Source organism: Abramis brama (assembly GCF_963993115.1).
Source record: "Abramis brama genome assembly, chromosome: 7".
Lineage (NCBI taxonomy): Eukaryota > Metazoa > Chordata > Actinopteri > Cypriniformes > Leuciscidae > Abramis > Abramis brama.
The window spans coordinates 32,225,016-32,250,124 of NC_139969.1; the positions used below are offsets into that span (position 1 = coordinate 32,225,016).

The following is a 25,109-nucleotide window of genomic DNA, read 5'->3' on the forward strand; positions in this document are numbered from 1 at the left end:
GTGGTAAAGTCTTCAGCTGTTAGTTGGGGAAGGAGGGGGAGGACAAAGAATAGAGGAAAAGGTTTTGAAAAGCTTGCGAGAGTCAGAATAATTGTTAATTTTGTTGTGGTAGTTTGTCATTTGAGCAGTGGAGACATTTGCAGAGAAGTAAAAGAAGAGTGACTGATACAAACTAAGATCAGTGGGATCTTTCCATTTGCACCACTTCCTATCTGCCACCATGAGTTTAGAACAATGCTCGTGGAGAACATCAGATAGCCAGGGGGCAGAGGGGGTTGTGCGGGATGACCTGGATGAAACGGGGCAAAAGTTGTCTAATAAGATGTTAGACTGAAGCAAAGATCATCAGTAGCACTGTTAGTATCTAGTGATGAGAACTGATTAGGGGGAGGAAGTGTGGATGAAACCATAGAGGATAGGCGGGAGGGTGAGCATGAGCAGGTTACACCCGAAAGGTGACCTATGGAGTGTGTATTGTGTCAGGAGCCAGGTTGAGGTTAAGAGTGAGGAGGAAGTGATCTGAGGTGTGCAGTCGAGTAACCAGCCTATGATCAGTGGAGCAGTAGCATGTGTAAATAAGGACCAGTTGGTTACCTTATTTGTGAGTAGCTGCAGTAGACACTCTCTCTCCATATATACAGTATATAAGATTTAATATAAGTTTCGAAAGCTAGTGTAAGTTTTTAATGTAAAGATGATTTTTTTTTTTTTAAAGATAACTCAATAGCTAAACTTGCTTATAAGTTACTGAGCTTGCTATTTGAATTGATCGACAGAGGGAAAATTAGATTACATAAGCCTGTTACCACTCTCAAAAATGCAGCACAGCAAAAAAACGTATTTCTCACGGTTTCAGCAGGGAATTCTGCAAAAAAGATGGCTTGTGCATGCTGTAATAATCAGGTTGACAGGTATTAATAATTTTCTGGGGTGTTGGGACACTGAACAATAGCCCAGAACACAAAGATGAATGGTCTAAGGCTCTGAGAGTCTGATCAACGAGCAGCCAGAACAGAAGCAGAACAGGCCGTCTGCTACAGATGCACTTTAAAGGGCTGTTTCATACTTCATGTGGGTTCTTGTGTTATATACAGTAGGTCAATCATACAAGCATTGATTTCTAAATCAATGAACACTATTCTTCATAAATACCAATTTTTCCCTGAGGATTTGAGCCGTAATTTACGATAAATGCCACAATAGTAAAATTGTAAGCTTCATAGAGTATGTTTGCACCAGTGATCAAGGGCTATTTGTTTTAAAGGCATAGCACAGGGGTGAGGGGTGGGGGGATGGGTTGGGGTAACACTTTCTATGAAGCCCATGCTTATAATGAATTATAGCCCCATTTATACTCATTTATAAGTATTACTATTCTATAAATATATTTATAAAGACTCATTAAGACCCATACTGCATTATAAGAAAAGTTATAATTACATTTATATATATATTTTTTTAATTACTTGTAAGTCATGCATTTTCTTTTTCAACGTGCATGCTCATAATCCATTATACACGATTATAAATGATAAAATATAAAATAGTTCCAGAGACACTTGTTTGATGTACCAATTAGTTATCAATTATATCTTTAATGGCTAATGTTTGCATTAGAGGTCATTGTGGAAGAAATTTAATATGTAACAATGTGTTAATGAGTTATGGGACATGTTGTTCATTTAGCCACTCTGATGACATAGAGGGAGTCAATAATAAAGGACAAAGGGTGCCCCCACTCTTTGTCACACTCTGAAGGCACTTTGTAATGACTGTATGACTGCTAACCTTTCCTTGCAAGGGAATAAATAATCTTTAAAGACAATTGATCCATGTTTGTCTCTTATTCAGTATTAGAAACTTGTTTGCCACCACAGTCATGGATGGTAACTTTGATTTGTCTCCTCAGCCATATGCATGGAATTGCTTATATAAATATACTTTAAAATGTGTATGTAACATTAAAAAAGATAAATTTAAACTTTGTATTATTATTATTATTTTCTCATTTTACCACAGGAATTATTGTTCATTAGTTACATTTGCACATTTAAAAAATGTCATTAACAAAACTTAAAGTGTATAATGACCTTATCTTCATGATTTCTTAACATTTTCTTTAGGAAAATTGTACCCCATGTTTTCACTTTCCTTAAAGCCATCAATGATGCATTTATATAGGTTAGTAACTGTATTATCACTCACAATAATTATTTCTAAGAACACAACATGGCTATTAATAACAATATATTCACTTATTTGACAGAAATAAATCTGAATTACTAAAAAGTCTTTGTAACTATTATATAATAACATTATAGCAATACAGACTGCACCTTTATAAATACATTCATGGCATACGACTGGCTAATTAATACTTATAAATCAGTGTGTAATGGATTATGAGCATGTGCAGTTAAGTAATTTCAAATATATATATATATACACACATATGAATAAAAGTATCAAGATGTTAGGCACGTTGCGTGTCTCCTTGATTGCTATTCTTAGTGTAGGACGTGTTAGGCCTCTTCTCACTCTGAACAATTATCATGTTGAGGCCTCCGTCCTTAGAGCTTAACAGGGTAGTAGTCCCGAGTTGCTATAGGCTCCCTATGAGCCTCCTTGGAAGCTACCCTGAGCATTGAACGTAGTTAGGCCTCCTCTTGCTTTAGAGTGTTGTCATACTGAGGCCTCCGTTCTCCGAGCAAAATTATGAGCAGGCAGTATGCTAGGTGGTCTAGGCTCTCTGTGAGCCTCTTTGGCTACTGACCTTAGTGTGGAATGTTGCTAGGCCTCCTCTCCTTAATGAGTATTGTTGTACTGAGGTCTCCACTCTGCAGAGCTTCGCGGGCCAGTTGGATCAGGTCGTTAGGCTCTCTGGAGCCTCCTTGAAAGCTGTTCTCTATTAGGTCGTAGATAGACTTCCTCTCACTTTGAGAATCGGTTTGTTATGGCCTCTGTCCTTGGAGCCGGAATGCCTTTGGGTTAGAGCGTTGCTAAGCCTCTTTGAGGAATCCACTCTTCAGGGCTCTGTCTGAACAGAGATTGCCAAGTGGTTAGGCTCTTTGTAAACCTCCTTGGAAGCTGGCCTGAATACAGAACATAGTTTGGCCTCCTCTCTTTTAGAGTCCTGTTGAGGCCTTCGTTCTTCAGAAGTTCCGGTCTATGACTATATTCCCTTAAAGGTGTTCTTAGGAATACCCAGCTCTTGAGCTCTGTTCTGTAAAGGGTTTTATAGCTTGGGCTCTGGCCGTAGGGAATTAGTAATGATGCTGGTGTTTACCTCAGGGATATAAACAGATATATCTGTTTATCTTAGATATATGCTAACTTTATATAACTATGCTAACTGAGAGGTTCTATCCACATGGCTCCTGAGTGACTGCCTAAACAACTCTTGGGGACAATTAAACAACAATTATATTTATGGTGGTCTCTGCCAACTTTCTTTTTTTGTTTTGGAGGAAAGAACAATCTTCAGATTGGATTTTAAAGGCAAAATAATAGAGATGGGAGTACTACAACTCTGTGATAAGAAAGCATTAAAATAATTATCAAAATAATAAATTAACACAAGTGACATGGGATATGTATAACTTTGCAAATGCACAGTATGGACCTAATTACAAGGCTGGTGTTTACCTACGGTGTGGGTATTCATTCCCCAGAGTGTCCTCTAGGGGATGCAGTGCGAGTTCCCTTTCAAAAGGTAACGTCTCAGGTTACGCATGCAACCACGGTTACCCTTCATGGAAAGGCACTCACAATGCACGCAAATAGCCCCCTCAAGGCTTGAGTGTGCATGCTCCTGACCCAGGCAAATAACGCACATATCATAAGTGTCATCGGGTGTCAGATAACGCTGACATGGATGAACACACTTGCGAAAGAGTGTAAAAAATACACACTTGCCATGGTTGCTTCTTTTAGACACACGTTCATACAAACGGTCTCCTGAAGACAAGAAAGAGGATGACGTATTTCACAGGTGCCCCTTTTATGCTCACGGTCGATCCTGTAGTGATGTCATCGGCTGTCACCGGTCAATGTCAAGTTCATTGTTGTGTTTAGACTCAGTTCTTCAGACACCGGTCATGCCGGAGGCATTCCCCAAAGTGTCCACTAGGGGACGCAGTGTCTCATTCCCCTTCTCAGGGAACCATGGTTACATGCGTAATATGAGGCGTTCTTCCTGGTTCTGTTGGCTTTCACACAGCAACATTTCAAAGAATATACGATTGATCACGGAATGGGGATCTAGTAACATTGCCGGGATCAGTCCCAGAACGCATCACTATGTGAACAAAAGGCAGGGATAATGCCATAAGGGGTGTGTCGTTGGGATGACGCTGAAGCTGAAATCATTCGCCAGCTTAGTGGCGGCATAGTGCGATAGTTTATTACCGAATCAGAAAAAATGCGACAAGTATGGTTTCTTGAAAGAGAAATCGCAGATCATAATCAAACTTAAGATGCTGTGGAGACATTACACATCACAGAAATGTCACGTGTCTTTACAGGATGTATGATCGCACAGATTCCAGAAAATCACTGCCAGTGTGAATTAACCAAAATCAAACGATTCTGGGACAAATCTCAGGACACATTATCAGTGTATTACTCATACAAAATACTATAGCATTGTACAATTAAATTTACAGTACCTTCATAAATTGAATAAAAAAGTAAACTTGTGTATACTCTTTATTCATCATATATACATACATACATACACACATATATATATATATATATATATATATATATATATATATATATATATATATATATACACATACATATACAGTACCAGTCAAAAGTTTGGAAACATTACTATTTTTAATGTTTTTGAAAGAAGTCTCTTATGCTCATCAAGCTTGCAGTTAAAAAAAAAACAAACAAAAAAACAGTAATATTATGAAATATTATTACAATTTAAAATAATGGTTCTCTTTTTTAATATATTTTAAAATGTAATTTATTTTTGTGATGCAAAGCTGAATTTTCATCAGCAAGTACTCCAGTCTTTGGTGTCTTATGATCCTTCAGAAATCATTCTAATATGATGATTTGATACTCAGTTATTATCAATGATGGAAACAGTTGTGCTGTTTAATATATTTTTTTAGAATACTTTTTTCAGGATTCATTGATGAGTAAAACGTTAACAGCATTTATTCATAAAAACAGCATTTATTCAAAATAAAAACATTTCTAACAATATAAATCGTTACCATCACCTTTTATCAATTTAACGCATCCTTGTTGAATTAAAGTACTAAAGTACTAATTTCTTTAAAAAAAAAAAAAGTTATTGTTCCCAAACTTTTGAACGGTAGTGTATATTGTTACAAAAGATTTCTATTCTAAATAAATACAGTTATTTTTAACTTTTTATTCATCAAATAATCCTGAAAAAAGTATCTCAGGTTATAAAAAACATATTAAGCAGCACAACTGTTTCCAACATTGATCATAAATCAGCATATTAGAATGATTTCTGAAGGATCATAAGACACCAAAGACTGGAGTACTTGCTGATGAAAATTCAGCTTTGCATCACAAAAATAAATTACATTTTAAAGTATATTAAAAAAGAGAACCATTATTTTAAATTGTAATAATATTTCATAATATTACTGTTTTTTTGTTGTTGTTTTTTAACTGCAGGCTTGATGAGCATAAGAGACTTCTTTCAAAAACATTAAAAATAGTAACGTTTCCAAACTTTTGACTGGTACTGTATATATATATATATATATATATATATACACACACACACATACATATATATATATATATATATATATATATATATATATATATATATATACACTCACATAAATGTATGTATATATATATATATAATGTATGTATATACACATCTCAAGTGATTGCTGACTAACAAAACAAACTAAGGGAGAAAACGTGCCAGGTTCTGAAACAAACTGGTAACACTTTACATTAGTTCTCAACTCTGGCCCTCAGAGTCTACTTTAATCCAACCCTATAATCAAACACTAATCAAGGTCTTCAGGATTACTAGAAAGTTACAGGTAGGTGAGTTTGATCAGTGTTGGAGCGGAACTCTGCAAGAAAAGTGGACCTCAAAGACCAGAGAAGCCCTGCTTTACAATAAGTCCCACTTGTTAACATTAGTTAACTACATTAGTTGCCTTTACACACAAATGCAGTTATTTTAGTCATCCACACACTGGTCGCAATATTCTGATACGCAGTACTATTACCTGTTCCTCTACTCATGTGATTCTTATTCAGTGCCCTTGTGATCTTGCATGTTGTTAAAACTTCTAATCTAGAACACTGCGTACTCGCATTAGCAAACATCGTAGCAATAATAGGACCAGATATATGCGTAGTCCTATAGTGTCTCATTTTAAACAAGTTGGCCATAACGTCAGTGCTTTATAATACATTGGTATAGAGAAGGGAAGGTAAAAAAAAAAAAACTCTTAAGAGGAGGTGATTATGAGTTGTTGTTAAAAAGGGAATGTTTCTGGATTTATACTTTAAATACTTTGTCACCATCAGGGCTGAATGAGGCCTTTTCTATAGTGATTTATTTCTTCACCTGCTGTTAATATTATTATTAAAGGTTTAGTTTAACAATTCAGATCTTGTTAAAAAAAAAAATATATATATATACAGATTTATAGTGTAGGCCTATTATATCTTACTAGTAAGAGAGTGGACTATCAAACAATAGTGTTTATTTGTGTTTACAGTGTTTATTTACCCTTGTGGTTTATGTATATAATGTTTATTGTAAGAATTCTTTCTTTTTAATATTTATTTTTTGTCACCTGCTTTTGAGTGCGTATAATTAAGGTTATATCACCTGTTTTCTATAAAGAGTTGATTTTATTCCACATGGGTTTTGTGCCTGATGAAGACCTGATGGTTGAAACGTTGCACAATCAATACAATTTGTTGGAGCTGCTATTTTCAGTGTGCGGACTTCATGCTTCTTTTTACCTTATTAATGTTACCCAAACACCCTCACTTTGTAGAAAGTATAGGCAAAATTGTGCTACCTTAATGGTCAAAATTTTATGCAACATTACATTAATATTTTAAGGATAAAGCTTTATGCAGTGAAGGTGACAGATGCAAGGAAATTTAGCTGTATTTAGTACAGAGAAGTGTCAATATTTAAATATTCAGATGCATTTAAAAATGCATCATTTCATCCAATATTTCTCAGTGAACTCTTTCACAGAGTACTGAATTATCTTAGATATATGCTAACTTTATATAACTATGCTAACTGAGAGGTTCTATCCACATGGCTCCTGAGTGACTGCCTAAACAACTCTTGGGGACAATTAAACAACAATTATATTTATGGTGGTCTCTGCCAACTTTCTTTTTTTGTTTTGGAGGAAAGAACAATCTTCAGATTGGATTTTAAAGGCAAAATAATAGAGATGGGAGTACTACAACTCTGTGATAAGAAAGCATTAAAATAACGATCAAAATAATAAATTAACACAAGTGACCTGGGATATGTATAACTTTGCAAATGCACAGTATGGACCTAATTACACATACGTTTTACTTTAGACAGGATATTTATATAGACAGCTGTCCACATAGGCATTAGAAAGTAAGTTTGAGTATGCATCCATGGTGCAGGGCAGATTGATATACATTCTAATGCAGGGGGTTTCAAAATAGAATTTAAAACCCCCGGGTGGTCCATGAAAAATGTGACAATAATCACAAGTAAAAGAAAAAAACAAACAAACAAACAAAACACAATAAGGCTGTCAAAGTATAATTATTGCTGTCCTTTCACAGTATAAATGGGTCTGCATTAATAAAATTTATAGCTGCCTTAATATGTTGGTATTCTTTTGTATCACAATATTTGAAATGTGTTCAAGAGGAAGAAAGAAAATATGAAGACACTTCCATAGAAAAAGATAAAAAATAATCATTTTAATAAAAAATACATTTATGTATTTATATTATATACTATAAATTTTGCATCATTATGCTTTTTACAAAATTAGGATACCAAGGTTCTAATTCTTAAAGCTATTTAGAAAATGGAACTAATGAACATGTGAATGGGAACACAGGGTTATCGGACAACTCACTTTAGTCTACCTAAAATTACAACAGCATAAATGTAAGACTAGGACTAGCTTCCATTCTTGAACGAATCTTCAGATGATCAGCAGCAGGGTGAAGAATGGTGTTCCATCATGCACAACACAGAATTTGCCAGGGTAACAAATACAAAAAATCCTGTTCTCAAATTGTCAGGACAAAGGAGAGGACGGTGGACAGCGTACCATAATGAACACAGAAGCAGCATCTATGTGATACCCACACATACGATACTGAGCATTCATAAAGTAAGGGTGCTACACAGTTAGACTGCCATTCAGTTGTACAGGCTGTCTTATACTTTTAACATTTCTGTGGACTCTTACTGTTTTTTTGTTATTCGTTGGTCACTGTTCAAGCAGATCTATTCATGTAGACAAGCAGTTTGAATCTTTAAGATATTTTGCATGTGTTGTTGCAACAACTGTTATGATGCCAAAAATGCCACAACATCACTGTGCAACTTTATAGGACAAACTAGTCTAGTGCTGTGGCAACCACATTGAAACAGACAAATTAACAGTTGTGATTTGTAAAAAATGAAAAGGTTCAGTCAGTGTGCTTTGGAGGTCTCCTGATGCATTTTCAAGCATTTTGTCTTTAACTTTCAGATTGGAAGCATTGTGCAAATAATAATAAAAATAATAAAACTGTTTTGTGACTTCACTGCCACACCAGCAAAATCAATTGGTTTAAACTGATTCATGAGCAAAGTACAAAAATAATAATACTAAAGGCAGAGAGAGGGTCTTAAGTCTGTCAGCATGGGTGACAGAGGATGATAGTTCAACATGAAGGGCTTTAACATATAACACATCAATTTAACATACTACACATACATTTGAAATAGGTCAGGTTTCAATAACTCTAATTCTGTTACAAGTGACCCACACAATACAAATTAAATTAAAAAAGCAAATGTAAAAGGAACTATTCGAATCAGATGCACATATACAACCAAAACATCTGACAATATATACATATGTACGGCTTTCATAAGTCTGTCTATTCAACTCTCGTATAAAATTATGAAAAATGACAAGCAGCACCTTGTTTTCCATCTGTTGCTATCCACTGGAAAATAAAAAGCGGGTTCTTTAAAATTTGACCTGTGTGAACCTGTATTGCACCCTAGAGAGAGATTTGTGGAGGAACAGTCACTGTCTTATGCTTGTATAACACACACACACGCACACACGCACACACACCAGATCTGGAGGTAAAATGTGCTAGGATAGATTCCTGGTTGGCCCTTAGTGTCCCTCTGTGCTCTCAACAGTCTTTTAGAGCATGAGGATTTTTCCAGTCCATCATCGTCTGCAAAAAAGGAAATAAATAAAGAATTGATGCATAGAAATTTTGACAAAAACTTTAAACTAATGCACAAGCAAGATAACAATACAGGACTTCAATATGATATAATCAAAAATGGGAGCGATAAAAAAATAAATAAAAAAAATAAACATTATAATTAAAAGCTACACAAAAATGCCAGGAAAGCAACTTGTAATGCAGTCCTGCACAACTAAGTAGTAAAGGTGTAAAAACTTTTTTTCTTTTTTACAGGCAGCAATAAATCAAAATGTGCTGACTTTGGAATAATACACACACAACACTATTATTTTTTTGTAGACTGAGCCCCCTCTCGGGATGTTTTCTTACAGCAGAATTGTCTACAACAGATGGGAATTGAGGATGGGTACTGAAAGTGATTAAAATTAGTATGAGCATTCCCTGGGGCATAACTGTTACATTTAAGGTTATTGACTGAAATTAATTTAGGTGTTAATGCAACATCTCTGTACAGGTATCAGGAAAACTGCCTGAAGGCTCAGCAAACAAATTTGTCTCTTCTCCTGGTTCGAGGGGTTATTTTCACCGTAGTCTGAGTACAACACACTCAAATGTTGTAACTAATGGCACATTAATTCCATGAAAGTTTTTAAGCAGCATGTGACATGATGATGGAAAGCATCACAAACTTTTTGATGAAACAGAATGAGCATTTGTGAGGTGAATTAAATAGAATAGGCCTTGCCCAGCTGGAAAATATAATTAGTGTATGGCAAATCCATTTTGGTCATATGCTCAATGGAAATAGAATAGAGTGAATTGGGTGCTATGAACATAAACTTTCTGGAAAATGACAGACTCATGCTGCATATGAGGAGTTTATAAGGAGAGGTTAAATTGTCAGTAGGGGGCAGCACAGAACAACAAAAAAGAAAGACTGTCCTACCTCAGCTTGACCGAGCCATAGGAGTCCAACAGTTGTGTACTGGCTAACTCCAGATTCCAGTCACACATCTCTAGAATCTTATGACACTCCACCCTCGTCTTCAGCCCCAGACAGAAGAGCTGCTCCACCTGGGAACCAAAGAAGGGAAAAGTGAAAAAGAGTAAATTAAGGCATTAGGTTCTAAATTAACATCATGGATATACTTGCTGATTACTTACAGATTAAATTACAAATATAGCTGCAAGCAGCAGTTAAGGGGCCAATCACAAATAAGGCACAGTAAGTCATGCAAGCATGGTTGGGCATCATGAGAAATCCATAATGTTTTGCCGGCATGGTCTGAAGATGATGCGATTTTGGTGAAAATTGGACCAACGGTCTAAGAAGAGTTTGAAAAAGTAGGGTTTTTAAAAAAATCTAGTTCGGCCGACTATGGCAAAATCTGTATTTATGTTCTCAGCATGACCCAAGGAATCTAATAAGACTTACAATAGGTAATTTAATTAAAAGTTATTGGCTTTTGACCACAAGGTGATGATGCCCCGAAACGTTTTGAGTACCTTCAGGGCATGGTGCCAAAGACACATTCGGAGTTTCGTAACGATACGCCAATGTGTTCGTAAAATATAGCATTTTATGACAAAATTCAAAATGGCCGATATGGGAAAATTGGATATAGTTCGACTCAGCATGTTGCACCATATCTAAAGAGACAAAAGCCAAACCGTCCTGAAGTTACAAACAAAAATGTAAATTTTTCATATCTCTTGGCCACTAGGTGGCACTGCGCCGAAACCATGTCGGTACCCTCAGGTCATGGTTGTCATAACACAAACCAAGTTTGGACAGAATATATATGCAGAGAATATAGCCTTACGTTCATTTTGGCAAGCTCTTCTTTGAATTTGTTTGCATCTTATTTGAGAACGGTTTGACGAATCAACTTGAATTCCATAACTTTTTGTCAGCCTGGTCTAAAGATGATCTGATTCAATTTTCATGAAAATCGGCCAAGGAGGAGTTTGGAAAATTCAAAATGGTGGTATACAAATTTGCTATAGTGACTGTTCTGACTGTCCTCCATCTGTGTGCCAAATTTCATAACTTTCCCAAAAGCTGTTATATGGGCTGCCATAGACTCAAGAGAGAAGAAGAAGACGACCTTTGGTGCTTGGCCCCTAATTAGATTACAATTAACCAGCCAGTGAATCAAGACAGCTGTGATGGCTGTTACCTTCAAGTAGTGTACAGCCTTTTGCACATTCCAGCTGTGATTCTGTAAAGCCACCTGACATTCTTCAATTGTTACTCCATGGACAGCCTCCTGCACCTAAACAGGGCAAATCCAATGTATGACCTTAAATCCATAGATGGCCAAAGGAGTGAATAATCAGAGAGAATAATGTGAGCCTAATTCAATAATACTTAATTATATAATCTAATTGTTTAACAGACAGCTCTGTTTCAAAACCTATGAACTGCTTTTCTGTGCTACAGCCTACGCTGGCAGTCACTAAGGCCATTTCACAAGTTCACATTTACATATAATCATATGAAGTAAAAAATATGCGTATTTGGCGTGCTGTCTCGAGGAGAGGGCTGCAAGCTCAGAATTTCACCTGAACCTAGAGCAGATGTAATTTGCAAAACAAAACACAGCATAACAAAAACAATTTTAATTGAATTATTTAGCTATATTTAGCTTTTAAAGGGATAGTTCGCCCAAAAATGAAAATTCTGTCATAATTTACTCACCCTCAAGTTGTTTCAAACCTGTATGAATTTCTTTTTTCTGCTGAACACAAAAGAAGATATTTTGAAAAATGTCGGTAACCAAACAGTTGCTGGTCCCCATTGACTTCCATAGTATTTTCTTTTCCTACTATGGAAGTCAATGGGGACCAGCAACTGTTTGGTCACCGACATTTTTCAAAATATCTTATTTTGTGTTCAGCAGAAAAAAGAAATTCATACAGGTTTGAAACAACTTGAGGGTGAGTAAATGATGACAAAATTTTCATTTTTGGGCGAACTATCCCTTTAACACGATTTAGAATCCGCATGTATCCACACTGAAAGCATACAGCCTCTTCCTAAATATAATTACCATTTTCTACTGCTGTCTTGGATACATATTCTCAGGGAGCTCACTGCTAAACATTCTGGGATTGTCTTTGATTGATTTTGGCCTGAACAACTAAATAAGCCTCGAGTTTTTTTTTTTTTTTTTTTTTTTTTGCCATAATGAATTTATCCATCTAGAAATCTCACGAGGTTATGGAACAGAATTATGGGCTATCTGCATGTGGCACTATTATAAGATAATTACTCTGGTCAACAAGTAGTTCCCTCAATTATTACCCCATAAAAAAAGGAAGGATCTGTTTAATATAAACCTCAAAATCTCTCACCAGTCTGACTCTGTCGTGATTGCTGGTGCTGTCAGCCCTGTTAAATGAGCCATCAGAGCTTACTCGGCACAGGCTGTGAGAGTTCTTTAGCCCACCTCTAAATCCAGAGCCTGTCAAACTGCTGTTGTTATTGGAGGAGAAATTGGACTTGAGCTCCCCTTGTTGATGGACCATGGGCTTAACAGTGGCTGTGTTTATCTGCTTCTTCTCCTCACCGCTCTCTGCTTCTTTAAAGAACTTATCGTAGCGGTCCAGATATGGAGGCCTCTCAGGCAGGAGGTAGTAATGCGTGTTGCTGACCTTCTTGCCATCACGTACAATAGGCAGAATACAGGGCCCTTTGGCTTGCTCCTTATCTTTGCCCTGTGCCTGGATGACCTTGGGAGCAGCATATTTGGGATCAGAGGCGAAGCTCTGAGTGGTTGGCATGAGTTTAGCAGGTGAGGTGGAGAGGTAGGATGGGCCGCAGATGGAGGCGGCTGAGCAGAGGCTGCTGCGAGTCTGAGGGGAACCCACATGTGGACTTGGTGTGCGTGAGCCCGCCTGAGAGAGGGGGTCTCGTGGGGGAATCTGGGGTGGACGCTCCATATCCTCAATTCCTGAGACTGGGGAAAGCTCACCAGACCAGCGGGCATAATCGCCACCAGCACGTCTGACTGGACGGGGTGGTATGGGGATGCGTGGCGGTATCTGGGGTTTGTCTTCAGAAAACGTTAGGACAATCTGGCGGTGTGTCTCCAGACAAGGGCTGGTAGAGCTCACAGGTACATTGAGGTGCCTCATACACTCCTGCTGCAGCTCTTGGAAGATCTCAGCAGACTGCGAGAAGGTGCAGGCATTACTCTGCCTGCAGGGCAAAAATAAATTGTCTTCTACATGAGGTTTGCACTCACTGGTAGGAGTGCAGGGCGTACGTGGAGAGCATGGTTCACCAGCTCCACGTTCCGCACTGTTGATAGAGCTCACTTCAAAATCGTCCTCATCTTGTGCTACATCGTCATAGGCTGGGGGTGGAGGAAGGGGCCGGGCGTCCCAGTCCACCACTGGGGTAGGGTGAAGGGGGTGGGGTAGAGAGCGTGAGGGGCTCTGAGGAGGAGTTCTGTCCAAAATGTTCTCTGCTTCTAGTGCGAGTTTAGCAAGGGCTGGGATCTGGATTTCCATCACAGGAGAGGGTGAAGGTGTGATCGATGGAAACTCCTCTCCAAAGTCTATGAGAGAGACTTCTGTGGGAGTGCTGCCCCCTGGAGTCCGCACACCGTATGTCGAACGATCACCTAATTTGGTAGCAGAGACCCAGGCGGCTGGTTTGAGCTTAAGGCCCTTCTTCTTCAAAGAGAGTCGCCGAAGACCTGAAGAAGTTTGGTCCTCATCCTCAGCAACAACATCATAGCAAGGTTCTGGTCACATGACAAAAACACAGGCAAACAAATATGAACTGTTGAGCATGAAATGTAAATGTAATGACAGAGGAACTGTTAGAGAGATAAATATTGAGCATACACGATGAAAAGTAATGAAGGTATAGTATATCTCAAATTCCTTCAGAGAAACTAATGAACACCAACATGTCTCATACCCCTTTTTCACCAACATTTGGGTGGGAACCATCACTAAGCGATTCAACAAAGGGTCTAGGTTTGGCAGGTCTTGTTGAATGGTCTTGTTGAATAGGAATGCTAATGCACAGACCTCTTAGGTGTCTACATAAAAAATGGCTGTGCTGGAAATATCAGTTCCAAAACGAGTCCAAAGTCTTGTCACTGTCACTTGCCCTGTCAAAAATTTAACTGAAAATGTCAAACATTTTCATCACAAAAGTAATAAATAAAATAGAATAGTTACAGTGAGGAAAATAAGTATTTGAACACCCTGCTATTTTGCAAGTTCTCCCACTTGGAAATCATGGAGGGGTCTGAAATTGCCATCGTAGGTGCATGTCCACTGTGAGAGACATAATCTAAAAAAAAAAATCCAGAAATCACAATATATGATTTTTTAACTATTTATTTGTATGATACAGCTGCAAATAAGTATTTGAACACCTGTCTATCAGCTAGAATTCTGACCCTCAAAGACCTGTTAGTCTGCCTTTAAAATGTCCACCTCCACTCCATTTATTATCCTAAATTAGATGCACCTGTTTGAGGTCGTTAGCTGCATAAAGACACCTGTCCACCCCATACAATCAGTAAGAATCCAACTACTAACATGGCCAAGACCAAAGAGCTGTCCAAAGACACTAGAGACAAAATTGTACACCTCCACAAGGCTGGAAAGGGCTACGGGGAAATTGCCAAGCAGCAAAAGGTCCACTGTTGGAGCAATCATTAGAAAGTGGAAGAAGCTAAACATGACTGTCAATCTCCCTCGGACTGGGGCTCCATGCAAGATCTCACCTCGTGGGGTCTCAATGATCCTAAGAAAGGTGAGAAATCAGCCCAGAACTACACGGGAGGAGCTGGTCAATGACCTAAAAAGAGCTGGGACCACCGTTTCCAAGGTTACTGTTGGTAATACACTAAGACGTCATGCATGGAATCATGCATGGCACGGAAGGTTCCCCTGCTTAAACCAGCACATGTCAAGGCCCGTCTTAAGTTTGCCAATGACCATTTGGATGATCCAGAGGAGTCATGGGAGAAAGTCATGTGGTCAGATGAGACCAAAATAGAACTTTTTAAAGTTCTAAAAAGTAAACGTGTTTGGAGGAAGAAGAATGATGAGTACCATCCCAAGAACACCATCCCTACTGTGAAGCATGGGTGGTAGCATCATGCTTTGGGGGTGTTTTTCTGCACATGGGACAGTGCGACTGCACTGTATTAAGGAGAGGATGACCGGGGCCATGTATTGCGAGATTTTGGGGAACAACCTCCTTCCCTCAGTTAGAGCATTGAAGATGGGTCGAGGCTGGGTCTTCCAACATGACAATGACCCGAAGCACACAGCCAGGATAACCAAGGAGTGGCTCTGTAAGAAGCATATCAAGGTTCTGGCGTGGCCTAGCCAGTCTCCAGACCTAAACCCAATAGAGAATCTTTGGCGGGAGCTCAAACTCCGTGTTTCTCAGCGACAGCCCAGAAACCTGACTGATCTAGAGAAGATCTGTGTGGAGGAGTGGGCCAAAATCCCTCCTGCAGTGTGTGCAAACCTGGTGAAAAACTACAGGAAACGTTTGACCTCTGTAATTGCAAACAAAGGCTACTGTACCAAATATTAACATTGATTTTCTCAGGTGTTCAAATACTTATTTGCAGCTGTATCATACAAATAAATAGTTAAAAAAATCATACATTGTGATTTCTGGATTTTTTTTTTTTTAGATTATGTCTCTCACAGTGGACATGCACCTACGATGACAATTTCAGACCCCTCCATGATTTATAAGTGGGAGAACATGCAAAATAGCAGGGTGTTCAAATACTTATTTTCCTCACTGTATTTTTGTTGTTGTTTTTAACCAATGTAACCTTGTATTTTAATAATAAATAAGGTAATGATACCAAAATTGTATACACCAGAAACAAATCAGGCACAAGTATTTGTTATATTTAACAAATAATCTTTAAAACCCCTCACCAACTACAAAACAAGGGGTCTGTGACAACCCCTAAAGTAATAGAACCAGGTATCTGTTAGCCATGGTTTTATGACTTAAAAAAATGCAGAGCTCCAAAGTCATTTGAATCAGGCCATAGGAAAGACCCATAGCCCATAAAACAGACTTTCCTTCATTAATTTAGAAATGAAATAATCTATAAATGAATATGCATCCCAGGACATTGCGTGTATGATTATTACGGTATTGTGTAGTTTCTCTTGAATGGTCTCTTGTTTTATGCTCTCCATAATGTCCATAAAACCTCCCAAACTTTCTCATTGGTCAAGCCAACCCTGAGAGGTGTGACTTTTCCTAGGCTTTATAGAACATCCACACAAGTTCCTCTCTCTCTTTCTTCTCCTGGTTGCCCTGTGTGGCCTCTGTTTACTAATTATTCTGCACTAGTTTACTAATTATTCAGGCCTCAATCTCCACTCCAGCCATGTGCTTCCTCAGGAGAGAGAGAACTCTCTCTCAACTATAACAGAGTCAAACTAACCTGTGTTTGTTTAGATTAGTTGTGTTTGTGATTTAGTTAATTAAATTTGTGCATAATACATATTTGGTTCTGATTCTCTGCTTGCAGTCATTGTCTGGTGTTGTTAGACGCTCTAAGCGCTGTTCATGCCAAGAAATAATTATTTTTCTGTGGCTATGAAGAATACCCTTTTCTTAGAATTAATAATCAATACTGAATGTTCACTGGATGAACTGATTAATTGATTGTAATATTAATTAGGCTACAATAAATTAATCAGATTAACTGATCCAAATATTCATAATCAATCATAACAAGTTATGATTCATTATCCATATTTCCTATTTGAGCTAATTTGCTACACCAGTGTAATTTCACAATTCTTGATTTGGATTTCGAGCATTTCTATAGAGATTTGCAGATCCCCATTGAGCACCAGCTCCTTAACCAGCATTATTTTGATGAAAAATAGGTTATGGGATCAGACGTTTACCAAAAGTCATATCAGCACGAGACCACAGCATATATACAACAAACAGATAATAACTAAAAAGCTGGAGCAATTGGGATAGAAGCAGAGGGAGAAAGCAAGCAAGCAAAAAAAAAAGGCATACAATACAGATGTGCAGTAATTTTGAGGAGGGGTGCTAGGAGTGAACTGAACTGAGGGTCCACACTTACTCTTAACCAGCAAAGACGGCTGAGGGGGCCGAGGGGGAGGCTCCTCTGTAAAGCAAGCAAGCAAGTGAAAGATAGAAAGCAGATGCAAAGATATTTTGCAGGTAGGAAAAAGAAAAAGAACAGAACATAACAGAAGTGAAAAGTGCCCAAAGCATGATGACCTGTATTAAAAGAATCAGTTAACTGAAAAAAAAGCGGGAATTGAGTTATTTTAGAGTCAATATTTTTAAAGTAGGGTTTTGGATTACAAGGATTCCACACTTTTTAACCAACACATTTCTTTCTAGCCATTTATGATTACTGGATAAGAATTATTATTATTATTATTATTATTATTATTATTATTTTAATTAGCGTCAACTAATACATCAATAAATTATTCAGAGCATTTTCAGATCTGTTTATGTGCTGTTTACCTTCTGGAGTTTAGCTCAGCAGCATTTACAAATTTAATGATGGATGGACAACAGCTCAGCTGGCTGATTGCTTTCCGTTTATCACTATTATTTCTATTTATCAGTTTAAGCGGTAAGCAGGGCTGCGTCTGGAAAAACAATATTGCACCTGTTCTACAGTAGAGTAATTTAAAGGCATATATTTTAATTATGACGTAGAGTGATGTACTGACCCACAGATTTTGTAGGTAATAGGGCTATCGGTCATTCTTTCTGGCTTGGACTGCTTTCTCAACGAGCAAACCATTCAAGAGTTTGCTCAAAATTGAGGTGGTCTCATTTAGTGCGGATAGGAGGACAACTGCCGTGTTCATATATGCCTACACAAACTTGAAGTACACAGACAACGCCCACACACCACCAGTCAAATTCTCTAAACAAACCAAGTGTGAAAATGCTCTCAGACTGATCTGTGAACCAGATCGTTGAAGAGACCACATTTAAAATAACAATTCACTCACAAATTGAACATTACTGTGGCTTACAAAGTAGTTTTACTTTGAACACTATCTTAGCCAATGATTTGTTTGTGTGCAGAGCATAATAAAATCAATATTTTTATTTTTTTAAAGTCTTATATACACACCTAAAGCTGCAATTTTTTGATAAAAAAATACAGTAAAACAGTAATATTATTAAATATTATTACAATTAATATAATAATAATATTTAAAGTAACATTTTAAAATGTATACTTATACTTTAAAATGTAATTTATTCTTCTGATGGCAAAGCTTAATTTCCAGCCGCCATTATTCCAGTCTTCAGTGTCACATTATCAGTGTTGAAAATTTGTATAGCTTAAAATGTTGTGGGAAACAACACTTTTTGTTTCTTTTTTTACAGGACTCTGATGAATAGAAAGTACAATAGGCCTGGAAACAATGTTTTGATATTTCCATGTTTTATATGAGTGTGGGAACCCTGTTTATAAATATTTCAACTTTTCTAATTGAAAGTAATTTGCTTACTCCTAGCACGTCCAGGGAGTTGAGTTGGTCTGGCAGAGTTCAAATCCAGCCCTAGCACATCTGGAGGATCCATGGGATTCCCGAGATAAAGACTGCAAAAGCAACAGAATGACAGAAGCAGCCCATCAGTGTCTTTACAAAACCATTTCTTAAATCTAAGTGCACCAGAAAAACAGGCTCTAGAACCCTGCCAAAAGATGATTTAATGATACTGTATAACCAAAGTTGTAAAAAGACATTTCAGATTTTAACAGCCACACTTATATTTTACAGGATGTTTTACGGCAGCATTTACAGCTGTGATATCAGTTTATACAGCCAACTGTCTGGTAGAGACAGTGTACTGTGTTCTACTGCCACCTTGTGCTGATGAAGCAAAGTGTTTATATGCTGTCATTATGTGCAAAGACTTGGGCCGTGGCTCCATCTAAGTGAATGTGGCACTTTAATTATTGGCCATGACAGAAGCATTTGTTATCCAGCGTGTGACCAGCAAGGACTCATCTTTACAACTTGCGAGTTTACACTCGCACCCACTAAAAACTACTAAGTATTATTTCCTCAATCATCTTAAGGAGCCTACTGATCTATATTAATGTAGCATTCATTAAAATGTGATGTGGTTGTGTGAACAGCTACAGTAATTAAAAGAGAAGCATGATTCTAGGGGAGGTTAGCAGAACATGAACATGTTTTGTGAGAACAGTGGTTACACAAATAATAAACGCTGTCACTGTGATACAAACCAACATTTACACTAGAGATAGACCAATATATATCTAACCATATCTATGTGGCCAATTAATACATGAGCTCTCCAAAATTTACATACATCCTTGGATAAGAATAGCTTACCATAAACTCTTTAAATATTGACATTGAAAAAAAAAGCCTTTTAAAGCCATTAGAAAGAAAAAAATGCTGGAATAAAAAAATAAAAAAAAACACTCTTTAACCGTGTCAACTAGACTGTCCCCTGCGAAGGCCTCCTCGGCCTCCCCCCTCCCCTTTCCCTCTGTACATTTAAAAACGTTATCAAAATAATTCCCGTTCACCTGGATCCATGGAAACTTGTAATATGGCGATGTCACTTTGTAAAGAAAGACTATGTGTCCGCGCACATATGCATATAAATGCACATACCTATAGACTAAACGCGTAATACGCATGAGCATGCCGTCACCGTTTTCGCAGATTCACGTTTTTGAAGTTTACACGGAAATGATAACGGTATCATTTTCAAAACTTGTTTCAAAGTTATTTAAAAAAAAAATCCTATTTCAAAGTTTGCATTCTCAGGCCATCAAACACCATTGTCGTGTAAATGAATGGCCAGAACGGTGTCGTGTAAGCGTCCCTTAAATTAATAACTAATGGTCTATACAATGGAAATTAATCACTTAAACTGGACAATAATTTTCTTCTAGAGCTGCTGTATAGCCAAAACAATCTTTGTTCCATTAATTTCCTATTATCACTGTAAAGCTGCTTTGAAACAATCTGTATTGTAAAGGCGCTATATAAATGAAGGTGACTTGACCAATTAAAACTCATATTTCAAAGAACACCATATTGTGAAAATAAAGAGTACACGTGTGAGGATACATTTGAGGGACTCACTCATCGATTCTGTCAGGAAAGCCCCAGCAGCGGTGAGGATTAGAGTCTCCATGGCCTGTGTGAATGAAGCTGTTCTTCAGTGGACGGCTTATGTCATGGGCAGAGAGACCTGCAACTGACGTGACCGTGTTCCTGGGAAATTGACCAACCTTCAGGGTACGCTTGTTCTGACCTCTCCACCAGTAGTTCTCTGCCCTGCGGGGCACAGAGACCATTTTTAAGACAAGAACTGGAACAGCTCTCATATTTGGCTGCTTCATTAAAGAATTGCTGATAGGGTTGGGAACTGAGAACTAGTTCTAATTTATAGAACTTAGAACTTTTTTAAATACTAGAACCAACTGTTGATGCAACCAGTACAGTCTGATTCCTGAAAGAGTAAATCATATGAGCAGATTCTTGTTAGCAAATCAAACACTTACTTAAACACCAACAGTTTGAGAAGTTATTTAACCAGAACCTTTAAATGTATTACAATTCCCCTCCTTTGATGTAGACCAAGTTTCCAATATGGCCCGTTATTTTTAAAATTACTTCAAATAAGACAAAGCATGAAAATAAGCTAAAAAAACATCTCAGGTTACGCATTAACCACGGTTCCCTGAGAATAGGGAACGAGACACTGCATCCCCAAGGGGTCGCTATGGGGAATGCCTCTGGCATGACCGGGTTCTGAAGCATGAGTCTAAACACGACAATGAACACGTCATCCACTTCTTGGAGACGTCTGCAGGAATACCGAAAGCATGGCAAAGGGATGCAGTGTCTGGGTACATGCGTAACCTGAGTCATTCCCTTTCGAAAGGAAACTCCTGCTGCACCCCCTAGGGGTCGCAATAGGGAACGGAATGCCTAAACTGCCATGCTGAAGGGATGAATGCCCTATTTACTAAGTTAAGTCAAAGGACTCAAAGGAGTTCTCATCCCTACAGTGCAAACCAGCAACGCGATCATAGAGCTTCTCAAGAATGGAGGCCTCTAAAGAGAGGAAGCCTAACAGCGTTCATATTCAGGCCAGCATCTAAGGAGGCTCATAGAGAGCCTTACACTCAGATTTTCTGTTCAGGCAGCCCTGAAGAGTTGAGGCATCAAACAAGAGGACAAGAGCAACACTCAAAGACCTATAAACTCAGTCTGACCAGCAAAGCTCTGCAGAGTGGAGGCCTCAATACAATGACTCTCATAAAGAGAGGAGGCCTAGCACACTCCACATTGAGGTCAGTAGCCAAGGAGGCTCCCATAGAGGCTAACAACCTAACCTTACCACCTAGCCGAGGTCTAGGAGCAGATGCCTCAGCATGACAGCTCTAAAATGAGAATTAGACCTAACGATGCTCGCAGTAGCCAAAGAGGCTCACAAAGAGCCTAACCAGTTGGCAAACAACCTAGCAGAGTTCTTGTAACGGAGGTCTCAGCATAATGACTCTCTAAAGCAAGAGGAGGCCTAAAAACGCCCCACGCTTAGGATATCTTGTAAGGAGGTTTACAGAGAGCCTACAACTCACAAATTACTATCCTAGCAGAGCTCTCGAGGCCTCAAAAAGATAACTCTCTAGGAGAGGAGGCCTAACAATGCTCACAGTGGCCAAGGAGGCTCACAGAGAGCCTAACGACTTAGCAAACAAGCTGGCTGAGCTCTAGAAGCAGAGGTCTCAGCATAATGACTCTAAAGCGAGAGGAGAGCTAACAACGGCCCGCGCTCAGGATGTCTTGTAAGGAGGCTCACAGAGAACCTACAACTCACAAATAGGGCTGTCACTTTACGTTCGAAAGTTGATTGCACAATCGATTGGACCAACCAACGCAAGTTTCGAAAACGAAAATAGGGAATCGATTTTAACGGTCTTTTCTCGGAGTGCGTCCAGCTCGTCACGATACGCTCGCAGCGAACGCGCGTCATACAGCAACTGCAGGCTCTGACAAACACGCATAACAGCAAATTATCCTTCTGCATAATGCATCTCTTTTTACTACTGAACTGTGAATTCTGCCGGTATGCAGACAGTCTCATGCATTCAGATACAAATTCGGGCTACGCGTCTACAATCGCCTACGTAGGCGAAATTTGTTTGACAATTCTAATCGTAAACACAGCCATGTTGAAAACTTTTCATGTTGAAAAAGTTTTTCATTTATGCTATGGCAGTTCACTCTGCTTATTGTTTTTCGAGAATGTTGCACTCCTGTTTGTCATTGTGTACGAAACTTCACGCCAATAAATCATCAGAAATATTGCAGACTTGTGCGCGTCTCAAGCGCCCTCTTTACGTTCGTCCTAATGCCTGTTGGTTGTCCGTGGATTTGCCCATATTTTGCGTTTAAAAAGGAAACGTCTTTAGACATGGAAAATCGATTTTACAATCGATTCAATGAACACTTATGTCTCAAAAATCAAACAGGATTTTTTCACAAAAGTGACAGCCCTACTCACAAATTGTTATCCTAGCAGAGCTCTGGGGAACAGAGTCCTCGATAAGATAACTCTAGCGAGAGGAGGCCTAACAACGCTCCATAGTACAGGCAGTAACCAAGGAGACTCAGAGGGAGCCTAACGACTCAGTGTTGCTGCCTGGTCGAGCTCTGAGGACAGAGGCCTCAGCATAATGACTCTCTGAAGTGAGAGGAGGCCTAACTATGTCCTACACCCAGGACAGCTACCAAGAAGGCTCACAGAGAGCCTAGCTACTTGATATTGCTATCCAGGCAGAGCTCTGAGGAGCGGAGGCCTCTACAAAGTGACTCTATAGAGAGAGGGGGCCTAATAACGCTCCTTAGTACAGGCAGTAACCAAGGAGGCTCAGAGGGAGCCTATCAACTCAGCGCTGCTGCCTGGTCGAGCCCCGAAGATGGAGTCCTCAGCATAACAACTCTCCAAAGTGAGAGGAGGCCTGCTACATCCTGCACCCATGACAGCTTACAGGGCGGCTCAAGAAAGCCCAACTACCTGATATCGAGAGGAGGCCTTCTAAGTTCCACACTCAGGACAGTTTCCAAGCATGCTCACCTAGAACCTAACAACTCAGAACTGTCACCCAGGCGGAGCTCTGGGGAGTGGAGGTCTGAGCAGAAAGACTCTCTATAGCTAGATGAGGCCTAAAAACGCCCCACGCTTAGGATATCTTGTAAGGAGGTTTACAGAGAGCCAACAACTCACAAATTACTATCCTAACGGAGCTCTCGGAAGCGGAGGCCTCAAAAAGATAACTCTCTAGGAGAGGAGGCCTAACAACACTCACAGTAGCCAAGGAGGCTCACAGAGAGCCTAACGGCTTGGCAAACAAGCTGGCTGATTTCTAGAAGCGGAGGTCCCAGCATTATGACTCTAAAGCGAGAGGAGAGCTAACAACGCCCCGCGCTCAGGATGTCTTGTAAGGAGGCTCACAGAGAACATTATTTTTTTATTTATTTAAATATTACATTCTTTTTGTTTACTGCATTTATTTAAATTTGACTGAAGCAAAAGTATTATGTCTTATTTTGTTTCTATCTTGTTTGGTAACCTAATGTTCAGGATTTGTAGATCTTTAAAATAATAAAGCTTTTCAGAATCTTGATTATCATTTTAGTCAGAATCGTGCAGCTCTAATTCAACCCAAAAACATGAGAAATCCACACAATGCATGCATTTAGTTCCTTCAAGTGCTAAATGCAAGCTCCTCACTCATGTACAATCTAACTGTCTCCTTGAAGACAAGAAAGAGGATGGTGTTTGCACAGGTGCCCTTTTATACTCGCGGTCGCTCCAGTGGTGACGTCATAGGCTGTCGCCTGCCAATGTCAAGTTCATTGTTGTGTTTAGACTCATGCTTCATACACCTGTCATGTCAAAGTCATTCCCCATAGCAACCACTAGGGGAGGCAGCGCATGTTCACTTTTGAACTAAAAATCTAGATATTTGTTATTTTAATTCACCACCTCAAAACCGTTTTTATAAATTCTATGGTACAAGAGCTCACCTGCCCTCAATGATGGTAATGACATCATTCATCTGGATTTGAAGCTTGTCGGGTTCATCAAAGTCCTGCAGGGCCCTCATGTCCGTAGGCATGGTTTCCACTAGAAATTCCCTTAGAGCCACAAAGGTTGGCCTGTCAACTGGTTTTTGAGCCCAACACTGCATCATGACATTATAGATGTCCTGAGGACAGTCCTCTGGTTTAGGCAGCCTTTCACCCTCCTTATCTATTTTGTGGAGGATCTGTCAAAAACACACATTTTAATTTTTTTGGATTGACCCAGTAAATTAATGCAATAATGGCAGGATTACTATTAACTCTCTGAGGTCGGCAAACGCGCGGGCGCGTTTTGCTGGATTTCTCCACATTGTAGCACTATAAACTTAAATTACTCTGTCATTCATGGTCATACAGAAAAAAGAAATATAAAAAAAGAATCTGTGATATTTCTTGATATATTCTTTTGTATGTGTCCACTTACAATCAAATCAAAACATAGTGCTTTTGTAAAATAAAGAAAATAAACAGGGTGTGCGTTCTGCCTCTCCGTCGCGGTG

The 25,109-nt window shown here is 38.8% G+C and overlaps 1 protein-coding gene across 5 annotated transcripts in view; it reads right to left on the bottom strand.

Annotated features, from left to right (window-relative positions):
- Positions 1 to 7,942: 7,942 nt before the first annotated feature.
- tnk2b (tyrosine kinase, non-receptor, 2b) overlaps positions 7,943 to 25,109 on the bottom strand; it is a gene marked incomplete at its 3' end in the record, with an annotated part of 65,559 nt that continues 48,392 nt past the window's right edge. For 2 of the 5 annotated variants that reach the window (XM_084120237.1, XM_084120236.1), the window contains exons 8-15: positions 24,553 to 24,794; positions 20,596 to 20,790; positions 18,976 to 19,067; positions 17,550 to 17,594; positions 12,790 to 14,186; positions 11,613 to 11,708; positions 10,379 to 10,506; positions 7,943 to 9,456 (exon numbers count right to left, since the gene is read on the bottom strand). In XM_084120237.1, coding sequence (XP_083976363.1) covers positions 9,450 to 9,456; positions 10,379 to 10,506; positions 11,613 to 11,708; positions 12,790 to 14,186; positions 17,550 to 17,594; positions 18,976 to 19,067; positions 20,596 to 20,790; positions 24,553 to 24,794 — 2,202 coding nt within the window. Of the gene's footprint in view, positions 9,457 to 10,374; positions 10,507 to 11,612; positions 11,709 to 12,789; positions 14,187 to 17,549; positions 17,595 to 18,975; positions 19,068 to 20,595; positions 20,791 to 24,552; positions 24,795 to 25,109 lie in introns of those variants that run through there. The other 3 variants (XM_084120238.1, XM_084120239.1, XM_084120240.1) reach the window with 2 other exon arrangements.